Source organism: Phaethon lepturus, unplaced genomic scaffold, assembly GCF_000687285.1.
Source record: "Phaethon lepturus isolate BGI_N335 unplaced genomic scaffold, ASM68728v1 scaffold31859, whole genome shotgun sequence".
Lineage (NCBI taxonomy): Eukaryota > Metazoa > Chordata > Aves > Phaethontiformes > Phaethontidae > Phaethon > Phaethon lepturus.
In genome coordinates this window covers 31,288-42,997 of record NW_010561865.1, presented here as the reverse complement: position 1 = coordinate 42,997, position 11,710 = coordinate 31,288, and the positions used below count along the sequence as shown (strand labels likewise).

The 11,710-nt window shown below is 43.2% G+C and overlaps 1 protein-coding gene across 1 annotated transcript in view; it reads left to right on the top strand.

Annotated features, from left to right (window-relative positions):
• The window catches only part of COL4A2 (collagen, type IV, alpha 2), a gene marked incomplete at its 5' end in the record, with an annotated part of 18,837 nt that extends 10,420 nt beyond the window's left edge, over positions 1–8,417 (top strand). The window contains 8 exons of the mRNA XM_010294115.1: positions 126–236; positions 1,798–1,959; positions 2,095–2,193; positions 2,903–3,049; positions 3,333–3,449; positions 4,276–4,467; positions 4,789–5,075; positions 8,059–8,417. Of these exons, the coding sequence (XP_010292417.1) occupies positions 126–236; positions 1,798–1,959; positions 2,095–2,193; positions 2,903–3,049; positions 3,333–3,449; positions 4,276–4,467; positions 4,789–5,075; positions 8,059–8,313 (1,370 nt within the window). The remainder of the gene's footprint in view (positions 1–125; positions 237–1,797; positions 1,960–2,094; positions 2,194–2,902; positions 3,050–3,332; positions 3,450–4,275; positions 4,468–4,788; positions 5,076–8,058) is intronic.
• Between the last annotated feature and the right edge of the window lie 3,293 nt (positions 8,418–11,710).

The window sequence follows — 11,710 nt, the reverse complement described above, 5'->3', positions numbered from 1 at the left end:
AGCAGGAACTGCAGGTGTTTTCCATTTTGAAAATCCCATTCTTTATACTTCGTCTAAGGTGAGTCCTTATAATTCCAATTGTGCATTTTCCTTGCAGTACTGATTATTTCTTCTTTTCCTTTCAGGAGTCCAAGGTTTTTTTCCTGGGCAGGAAGGATTTCCAGGGCCTCCTGGGATTTCAAATATATCAGGATATCCTGGTGATAAAGGCTCCCCAGGTCTAGATGGAGTGCCAGGTAATTTATGCCTTGTTCCCCTCAGGCAGCAATAAAAGATTAATTACAAGGTTGTGCCCTCAGACAACAATACAAGATTAAGTACTGGGTTAGCAACAGCAGCCACTGTTATTTCTGTCTTGATTCAATAAGATTTCCCTGTTAAACACAACACTAAAGTGCATAAATAATTGTTGGACGGAACTAATGGTACATAAGATAATAGGGACAGACTTTTTGAAAGCAAAAGGCACTTCCTCCAGGTTGTCCTGATGGAAGGGTTTGATTTTCATGCGAATAACAGATTTAATCATCCAGAATTCTCTTAACAACTTTCAGAAGCATTATGCTAATTTACTACTTTAAAATCTGAGGTCTGTGGCAGACTTGCAAGGCTATGGAATATTTTCTTAATCATTTACAAAATTTTCCTATGTGAATTTACTGTGCAAACTAAGTTATACTGGGAAGCATTAGCTCTTCTCTCTAAAAGTCCATGCCTCTCATATGGATAAGACCCACTCTATGTCTCTCTAAATTTAGATCCTGATCCACCTGTTCCTTATTGGACTGCACACTCATTTCAAACTGTAGTGCCACTCTGAAGAGCTTGCAGCAGCAGTTGCAGGTGTCCCACTACCATTTTATATGACACACGGAAATTTTAATGTAAACTCAGCAAAAACTTGCAACTGGCAGATGAGCTGAAAACCAACAAAATACCTAGGTTTCCAAATGGAAAGAGAATGTTAGTTGACCTAACTCTGCACACTGATGCCCACTCCCCAGGCAGTCATTGGAGTCAGGAGAGTGGGAACAGGAACATCATCTCCCAGCCAAAATGGTGAGACAGGCGTGGCTTGCTCTAACTTTGCCACATGCATCTTGCATTTGTATCCACACGTGATACAGCTTCAACAGGCAGCATGAGAGATGCCCCACTCAAAACCCTAGTTAATAAGTCCCTCTCTCCTCACAAACACGGTCCAAATGTCATCTTAGGCAGCAGAGGTAACTGAAGAGGACCCTGCCAGGTTTAGCTTTAGGCAATATGTAATTCTGGAAAAAGAAGCTGTTCCCATAATTCCCAAGACAGCATGAAGTAGTTATTTGTATCCAGATGTTCAACTGAAGCAATAAGATACACGGAACAGTAAGTCCTTGGCTTATTTACCACCTGGCACTGAGTCAGGTACTTGCTGCTCTCCGATTTCACTCTAGTTATTTGGAGAATTTAGGAGGAAGCAGGGAGGCACCTAGTGAAGTGAGGCATTTTCTGGGGAAGGATTAGATCATTTTAGGCTGTATCTCAGCAGGCACCCCACTTCTGCTGAAATCTTGCTTGAGATGACACTGTGGTTTGTGGGATCTTCATGCTCCAATTCCTCTGCCACCACAGCAGAAGGGTATGCCAGCCTGAGAGCAGGAGTGCTGAATAAGTCTATTGGGGAGCTAAGCATTAGCTCCCCACTTAAACTAAGGAAATAAAACTTGATGGGATACAATTAGATAGTACTGTTATTTTTCCCTGTGCCTAGGTCTTAAGTATGAACAGATGACAACCTATATGTGCTCTAAACAGGCTATCCAGGACTACAGGGACAGCCTGGAATACCAGCCGCACCAGGAAGCAAAGGAGAAAGTGGACAAACAGGTGTGAGTGGACAAATTGGCCCAAAAGGAAGTAGAGGTGATCCTGGGTCTGCAGGGAGACCTGGCGTTCCCGGGTACCCTGGACCAAAAGGTAAGGATGGGGAACGCTGATCTTGGCCAGTGGCAGGGGAACCCCCTATGCTACAGCAGCTTTAATAACATGACTTTTGCCCTCACTTGATCTGTGTTGAAATGCAATAATGCCACCTGTCATTTTGCATTAAAGGTCGTAAGGGTGAACAAGGTGTCATCGGCTTCATGGGCACAGTAGGATTTCCAGGTGATTTGGGACCTATCGGACCCAAGGGGGATAGAGGAGTAACTGGTGAGTAAGTGCAGTCAAATGCATGACTCCTTTCTGAACTACTACTTATTTTGCAGCTCCACAGAATTAATCTAACAGGCCCTGCTTTGAGCAGGAGGTTGGGCTAGATGACCTCCGAAGTGCTCTCCAACCTGCATGACTTTGTGTGACCCCTGGCAAATTCCAATGGACAGATGCCTGAATTTAACACGGGTAGTCAGCTTTTTGCCTTTATGAATTTATTTTGTATGAAGTGCCAACTCCAAAAGCAGAGCCACTTTTGGGGTTAAAAAAGAATAATTCCTGATCTAGACTAATCCTCTAGAGTAGACATACTGGATATTTAGAAATACTTTTTAAATCCTTCACTCCATCTACACCATCATGTATTTGTGTCTCCCAAAGCCCAGCAAAAGATGGTGCTGCATCTCAGAGAGCTGTTGGCTGTTTTGGGGGAACTTCACAGCTTCCTGTGTCATAAATGGGGCAGTAGCAATCATTCATTTCTTTCTGCTTATCTGTGTGCTGTCCAAGAGAAGACAATCCCTAGACTCACACATGTTCCCCCAGTGTAATAAATATAGCTGCTATACCCCAGGTGGTGAGTTGCAGACCACAGTCCCTCTCTCATATAGGCAGCCAACTAACAGCAACATACCTGTGGAAAGCACATGAAGGAAAACACAGGGGTTTTTTTAATCAGACTGCCCCATCTTGCTTCTGATCACAGGCTTTCAGGGCCCTCCAGGCTCTCCTGGGCTGCCCCCTCTTCCTCCAAGACTGGTTGCTGAGCAAGGTTCACCAGGTCCCCGTGGAAATATAGGACCTCAAGGAAGCCCAGGAGATATGGGACCTCGGGGTCCACCAGGAGATCCAGGTAGGAATCACACACTCTTGCTACTAGCTTCATCAGAGATGTGTAGAGGTAGCAAGAGTGAAAGATTAGGATTGTGGGGCGCATGTAGTCTTGATCCCATCGACCTTCTCCAGTGAAGTCAGTGCTCTTTGCCTGAGCAAGAATCATAGGATCTTGCCTTTAGTGTAAATTGGTAAACCTGGCAGATAGGACCAAACATAGGCAAGTAGAGGACATGTTAACAAAGTGGGTAGCATCTTGATATCTCTGTAGTCACTGTGTTTATAACCGTTGTTGGTGCAAGGTTTCAGAGGCTCACCTGGAGAGCCAGGACTCCAGGGCCGGGGTGGCATTCCAGCTCCTCCCGGCTCCAGAGGTGAACAAGGAGCAACAGGGTTTCAGGGTCCAGTGGGATTTGAAGGTAAGAGTTGTTACACAGCACTTCTTCCCTCTTTCCTCTTTCACTGCCATAAATTGTTCTGTAGTTACTACATCACTGGACGGGGAGGAGAGAGAAAGTTTCTGTCTTCACAGTTTCTTCACGAGACAACTAACTGACTTTTAACAGAGCTATCTTAAAGCAATGTTTTCAGAATAAGTTTTGATAGCTGTAGATGTGAGTTCACTCATGTGAGTGAGTTTGTTTTGATCTGAGTGTATTTTTATATTGGTTTTCTCTTAAGTATTTCCACCTAGTGTTTTACTAACAGTTACATTGATGGAAATGAATGGTTGGGTAGGTGGTATTTGGATAGATGATGTTTAAGGGAATTTATTTGTAAAAGAAATACCTGTTTCCTTATCTAATCAAAGAGCAGAACAACTACTATCTTAATTAGCTAAGTACACAGAGAAAAAGGTATTTGCAGAGCATATTTTTAACATATGAAGCAAATTCAAGCAATTCAAAAACCATCGGTTAATCTATTTTAAAGGAAAGATATGTTCACCTGTATTGTACAAAGTGTGCTCAAATTCATCAGAACCTTATATGTGAGTTTCCCTGGCTCTGACAGTGAAATACATCATCGTAGAAACCAGGGAGTCTGATCCAGCACCAATCTATTCCAAAAGCAACTGCTATACTCCTAGAACTACAGTCCTTTTAACAATAACTTATCATAAGAAGAGGCATCATGCAATTAAGCTTTCTTCATCAGCAGCTTAGCTGGAAAATCAGCTAGCATCAGAGCATTTGTGGGAGAACAAACCGAGTGGTATTCTTTCTTTCTCTCCCCTCTTCTAAGGTCAGCCAGGCCGCCCCGGTAGCCCCGGGCTGCCAGGCATGCCGGGTCGCAGCGTGAGCATGGGCTACCTGCTGGTGAAGCACAGCCAGTCCGATCAAGAGCCAATGTGCCCAGTTGGCATGAACAAACTCTGGAGTGGATACAGTCTACTGTACTTTGAAGGACAAGAGAAGGCACACAACCAGGATCTAGGTACGTGCAAGTATTGCTGGCAGCAGCCTCAATTCCATCTCTCTGGCTGAAAAGAACAAAACCCAAAAATAAATAGAACTTAGAGGAAGCTGGGACTTCAGCAAACAGGCTTAGGAAGCACGAAAATGAGAAGATAAAAACTATGCATAGAGTGCCCCTGAGAGAGCTCCTGTTAGTGTTGTTCAAGGGGACCTGTAAAGCCAGCGAGACATTCTGGGCCGCAGAGTTTTACTGACACGTGCTTGGGAAGGAGCAGGAAACTGAAAACGTGCATTGTCTTGTGCGATTGCCATCATTTCTTTTTTTCTTCTTTTTTAACAGGGCTGGCCGGCTCATGTTTGGCTCGTTTTAGTACTATGCCATTCCTCTACTGTAACCCTGGCGATATTTGTTATTATGCAAGTCGAAATGATAAATCCTACTGGCTCTCAACTACAGCACCTCTTCCAATGATGCCTGTGGCAGAAGATGATATTAAGCCGTATATCAGTCGCTGCTCAGTTTGTGAGGCCCCAGCTGTGGCAATTGCTGTCCATAGCCAAGAAGCTACTATTCCTCATTGCCCTGAAGGCTGGCGCAGTTTGTGGATCGGATATTCCTTCCTTATGGTATTTGTTCTCCACTTTCACATTTGTGTCGCACTGGGTTTTAAGTTGGAGTCTTAGAAACTAGGAAGGCTGCTCTGTTTTAGTTCTAGCAACACCAAAACCATGCATCATACTGAGGAACCAGGGAACTACAAAACTAGTTTCTATGAAGCAGAAGAGGAGAAACAAATTTTTTGTGACTTGCAGAGAAAATTGCCTCTTGTCAGACTAGCACCTGGAGTCTTTACTTACATCGAAAATAGTGTTTTGGAGCAGAACACAGGGACAGCTGTAGATTAGCAAATAAAATTGCACCGAGGTGCAACAGTAGCCTACAAAGCACTTTCAAAGCTAGAGATTGGGAGTTATTTATGTATATGACTATTAAGAAGCTGATCTGGAATAAAAAAAAAACCAAAATGTTTCCCCTTCTTTTGGAAACTTAAAATCATTGATGTTTGGTCAAAGATTTAGAAGCCAAAGTCTGTCACCTGGTCTGGAAAGAGAGACAGCCTCCTGTTGTTTCTAAAATTAAACTTCAGTGTTGTATCTTTAATGGCAACAAGAGCTGAGCGGTATGTCCCATGACTTATAGGATCTCTTAGATCTTGTGGTCATATCATTAGGAAATGGGATGTTAGAGAAAAGCTTAGCATTAGGCGTGCAGTGGAAGACCTACTGAAGGTCTTTTCTTGCAAGACTGTACAGAGGGATCATGTAAGCACTGGAGGGCTTAACACAGTAAAGAACAGCTAGAATGTGTTAGTGAATTGATCTGACAGGTGCTCATTTTTCTGACTTACTTGGTGTACACCGCGAATCAAAACCTGCGACTGTATTCCCATGTTGTTAACTCAGTAAAGACTGGACTGAATGCTGAAGTAAACAGGGTTGGGAAGAAACAAGAAGATTTCTCTGGCAGAAAAGGTCATAGAAGAACAATAGTCAATCTTACCCACAAACCATTTGTTTGTCAAAAGCCAAAAACTTAAATTTTTCAGAAAATAATGTAAAGGGAAATCTGATATTTTTCATCTAGTTACAGGAAAAAAGTGCTTTGAGAGGGCAGGTCAAATTTTTGACCAGCCCTATGTTTGACCTTTCTTTTGCTTCTATAAAAAGACCCGATACCAATCTCATAGTTACTTCACAAGAATTCCAAGGATTAACTAAATGTTTGCAAAGCCTTGTGTAAACACTGAGCATTGTTAAGAGCAAAGTTGTCACCTTAGCAAGAACTTTTTGCCAGGACAAACTCTGGCAAGCACCAAGGAACACACAGTGAGAAGAGTTCACATTTTCCCAGCTAGCACTTGGAGCAAATGAAGTGTTTGGTGTACACATTTTTGCTTCTCGGGCAACTATGGAAGAAGTACAGCACACTCCTGGTTATCTCAGAGTACATATTGTTTTACTTCCTTGCCTTAAATTTGTCACCTCCTTCCCCTGAGTAAGGTACGGTCACGAAGGGAGTCATCGTGGACTCCTGCCCAAACAGCCGTAGAAGTCAGTAAGATTTCACGTAGCAAGGGCACTCCACCATCATGCGTCCTGTAAAGGTAGAGCGGCGTTAAGCGTCGCAGAAGGATAAAAGACCGTGGGCAATACAAAAAGAGATGTTCTAGGCGTAGAGTTGGAGCTTGCACACTCTAGTAGGAACTCTAGCAGCGTAGGAGCGCCGTGCTCGTCCTGGGGTTGTCAAGCGGGTCTGCTCCCAGGCCGGGCCTCAAATAGCACGTGCAGTTTTTACTACCTTTACTAAGTTTTTACTTCCCGGCTGCAACTGCAAAGGCCTCAAAACTGTGACAGCTTATGCTGCTTCTTACCAGCCTTGTTCTTGTAGAGGGATGCTATAGAAGGGTTTTGCTCCTGAACTTCACAGCTTAGCAAATCTTGCAAATTTGTAAGACAGCTGGTAGGCTGCAGCTTCAGGGTTTTTTTTAAAAACAACAATCTAAACCTCAGCAACGTGTAACACCAGCCAGAGATCAGAGTTCTTTATTCTGTTAAAAGGTGACCGCTTCTGTTACTCATTTATACAGGCACGGTGGGCCTCTCGCAGCATAAACCAAGCCAGTTACAGCTTGCACTTTTATAGTATGGTGTTTATTAAAACACAGGCAGGCATACATGTTGGATGCGCCCAGATTTCTTCCTACATTTACAAAACTATTTAGCAACTTTATTTTCCAGCTGCTTTCTTTTATATCGCAAATTCCTTCAGTTTTTAGCAGAAATTTAAACAGCTTCACTTAAAAATGCAGCTCTACAGCTCTTAAAGGGACAGAGGAAAGGCCTATTTTGTGAGCAATGCCTTTGACAGAAGAGAAGTAACATTCAGTTCATTACCACAGTATGTGTCAAAGGCAACAGCTGAGTGGTGGAAGACGCATGCTTTTGGTGTAATTTGCTGTCAAAGAATATGCCATAGAGGGAACCAGTTATTGGCATAGAAGTTGATTTTGTTTCCACAGTACTCCTCATGTGTGATGCAGAGTAAGACAGACTGTATAATTAGGGAAATTTAATTTAGATATATGGTGGAAAGTTCTTCTCAGTTGAGGGTGATCAAACCGAGGAATAGGTTGCCCAGAGAGGTGGTGGAAACTCCATCCTTGGAGGCATTAACAACCCGACAGTGCCCTGGAGCAGCTCAGGGCAACTTCGGAGGCGGCCCTGCTTTGAGCAGGGGACTGGCCGAAGTCACCTCCAGTGGGCCCTTCCCACCTAAATGATTCTCCAATTCTAAGACTTCCAACAGTGAAGAAAAGATATTTGTCAGAAGATTTTAAAGTGGCATCAACATATGAGCTAGCTGCTTTGTATAGCTAAAGCATAGCCAAACCTGTAAGCCTTACATAGTTGCAGGACTGGCCGACACTCTGCTCTGGAGATAAGAATTAGGAGCAATTCCAGGGGTTTTTCTCTTTTCCCACGTGTAAGTTTTTGACAGCATTGCCTGTCAGCATTGTACTCTGAACGCTGCCCTCCTTGTCTCGTTTAGCACACTGCTGCTGGTGATGAAGGTGGAGGACAGTCGCTGGTTTCTCCTGGGAGCTGCCTGGAAGATTTCAGAGCGACTCCTTTCATCGAATGCAACGGCGCACGCGGAACCTGTCACTACTTCGCAAATAAATACAGCTTCTGGCTCACCACGATCGACCAGCCCTTCCAAAGCAAGCCCTCAGCAGATACGCTCAAGGCAGGACTCATCCGAAGCCATATCAGCAGATGTCAAGTCTGTATGAAAAATTTATAGAAGTCTTTCACAGTATAAGGAACCTGCTTGTCATGTAGTTCTTATACAGTGAAGCTTTCCGTGATGGTTAGACATTTGAATAAATCATGTTGGTGCTTTTTTAACTTATTACCTCAAAAGCTGAACGGAGATTTAATTTTTAAAAGTGTCTGTAAAAGCAAATTAAGTGTAACACAAATTAGTCTAACATACAGATCTAGTGCTGTGTTCTCCTACTATACAGTATATATACATTTTTTGCTAGTCTAACATTATGTCATTTGCCAAATGATACAAATACTCGCAGCTTTGAAACACCGAAAAACTTCAATAATAAATGGCTACCTTGGTCAGATACCCACTACATTTACTTTAAGAGAATATATGTATCTTTGCTATTTACTGTATTTGTCACAACAGTAAACACTAACAGCTGCAGTTCCGTAAATTAACACAGGGTGATCAAAGTGCTAAACCCTTGCAAAATACTGAAAATGTACCTGGAAAGTGCTTATGTCCAGCACTGAAACCTAACTCTGATTTTAGTATTTTATGCTTGGGCATTTCAAACACACCCAAAACAATCGTCTTTTCATTGCATTTGTTTTTTTTCAAGCCTCACCATGTTTTAACCCTCGGCAATATCAGAGAAGCCCACAGGCCTCCCAAAAATAGCAACCACAAAATGCAACTCTTCCTGTTCTGATTAGGAGACTCTATGATGGAAATCAGCATTTTATTTTACAAGCTTGATGATTTTTTTTCTAGACATACCCCAGGCCAAAGGATCATTACAAAGGTCTCTTGCTCCACTGTGTTGTGGGCATTCACCTGCATCATACTGCCCGCACGGCAGCGGCACCGAGTGGTTCTCACATCGCAGCTTTTCCCCTCTGCAACCAAGCTACTCATCACAAACAGATTTTAACCATGTGCCGTTGGAGCAGCTGTCACACCTGGGGTAGGTTTTGGAGGAGAGCGTGTTGCTCGATGCCACGTGACCTTCAAATGCAGAACTTCCAGACCTGCCCGCTGTCTGTCTGAAGGCACTCTGTCCTGGCAGCTGACACGTGGCAACGGGGTGACCGCCATCCCAACCTGCACGCCATCCTATCCTTGCAAAAGCAAAGGGGAAGGAAGCAAGGCATTTATTTGGCACCATCTTTTCCCATAGAGAACCAGGTTATTGCATGCCAGGCTTGATAAATGGCCAGAATGGCTAGATCTTTCCTTCTGCAGAAAGAAGCAATTTAACCCAAAGTTAGGTCTGTCACCACTGCAAGAGAGGGAGGGGAAAAAAGGATTGGCTTCAAATTTCCTACTTGCGTAGTCCGATTATATACCCGAACACTTAAAACTGAAATGGAAGAGACTTTTATAGCAACGACAGTTGATTTTTCAGCAGTTCACCTCACTCCTGCTTCAGGTGCTTCTTGGCTTTTGTAATTACATTCCATCCTCACTGTACCATAAATAAAACTTGGTTTTTTTCTACACCTCTATTTGTTGATGATTTCCATTTTGTAAATGGTGTTTTTCTATACAGTGCTTCTGGACTGCTCTGTTGAGTATCTTTGTTTGCATGTAAGGAATTAAAAAAGCACTACCAGAAAGCTCCTTCCACTGAAATTCAAACTCTTCAACCAGGAATACGCTGGCTTATTACATAGCACCTAAAAAGATCCAAGAGGGAAGCTGTGATTCTAAAACTGCTTGTTTAAGCTGAACTACTGAAACTATTTATTTCATCTGTTTTTAGGAAGAACTATTTAAGCCAATAAATTGCGACGTTGCAGATTAAAGCAACGTACTATTCATGCTCTACAGTGTTCAGGAAACCAATGTGAACAAAACTTGACAAATGTTACCTCCACAAAAAATATTAAGTATAAGCTAAGTAATAAGTTCTTAGCTAGCACACTGTCTAACCTAGATTAGTTGTACATATAATTAGATATATCCATAAACAGAGAAATTACCTGAGCCTGACATGAGCTCTCTGGCCATGCTGTAGCTCTGGAAGGCGGCCCCCAAACAAACTAATCACACCAGTATTTGTTTCAGCTAAATAAACTACTTAAAATTGAAAACATTGTGGTCAACATGAGCCAAATCTATTCCATGTTCGCCAATTCTTTTAAATTACAGGAACAAACACCCAAGAATCAGCAATTTACCTCTTCCAGGTATTGCTAGACATCAGTGGTCATGGGTCGGTCACAGTTATCACTTGTGATTTCTACAGCATGCAACTCCGGCAATGCAGCGCATTCAGTGTTTTAAGAGAATTCAAGTGGAGGTTATACAACTTTGTAAAAACCAATTACGTCAACAACAGCAGCAAACTATTTGGATTTTCATGGCTGATACATTGCCTAATCTTCCTACGCAGCTAATTTTTTTTTGTATGCAAAACTTTAGCAGATAGGTCTTCCTCCGACAGTTGCTTTGCTTTCTCTGACTCACGTAAGCTGTTCTTAACAAGCTTGTTCAGCGCGGTATCAGCACTGCATTGAGTTGCACGCACAGGCACGGTGCAGGAAAAAACAAACCAACCACAAAATCCCACAAGGTGCCAAGACTTGAACTTCTGTACTTTGCGTACATCATGTGCTTCAGGTCTGTGTACTCAAACCTGCGTAATTGCTGTTTGAGAAGGGGAGGATGTTCGCACATGCAAACACATGGAATACTTGCAGCAGCCAGAGGATTTCACCTGGTGAGTTAACCCAGCGCATGGCATGGATGGGAACAGCCTTATTCAAACCTTCTCTCAGCTGCAAGTTTACCTCCTCTCTGATGAGGACAGGCTGAGAGAGTTGGGGTTGTTCAGCCTGGAGAAGAGAAGGCTCCAGGGAGACCTTATTGCAGCCTGCCAGTACTTAAAGGGGGCTTGTAAGAAAGATGAGGACAGACCTTTCACCAAGGAGAAGGGGCAGCAGTTTTAAACTGAAAGAGGGTAGATTTAGGCTGGACAGAAGGAGGGCATTTGTTAGGATGAGGGTGGTGAGACAGTGGCACAGGTTGCCCAGAGAAGTTGCAGATGCCCCATCCCTGGAAGCATTCAAAGTCAAGCTGGACAGGGCTTTGGGAAGCCTGACCTAGTGAAAGATGTCACTGCCCATGGCTGGGGGGTTGCTCCAGCTGATCTTTGAAGATCCCTTCCAACCCAAACCATTCCCCAATTCTGTGATCCCAGAACCCACTTCCAAGTTAAACATTTTAATACAGGAAAAACCTCAGCTACAGCAAAACAAAACAATCTTTTTACTAAACTATAGTGCTCCAGCCTAGGATGTAAAAAACACAAGTGTTTTGCCTAGGTTTGACCAAGTCAAATCTTTTGCTTCAAAGCGTGCTGTTTGCTTCCTACACGTCCGTGTTTGGAAACACGCCGAGGTATATAACATGCTGCTGA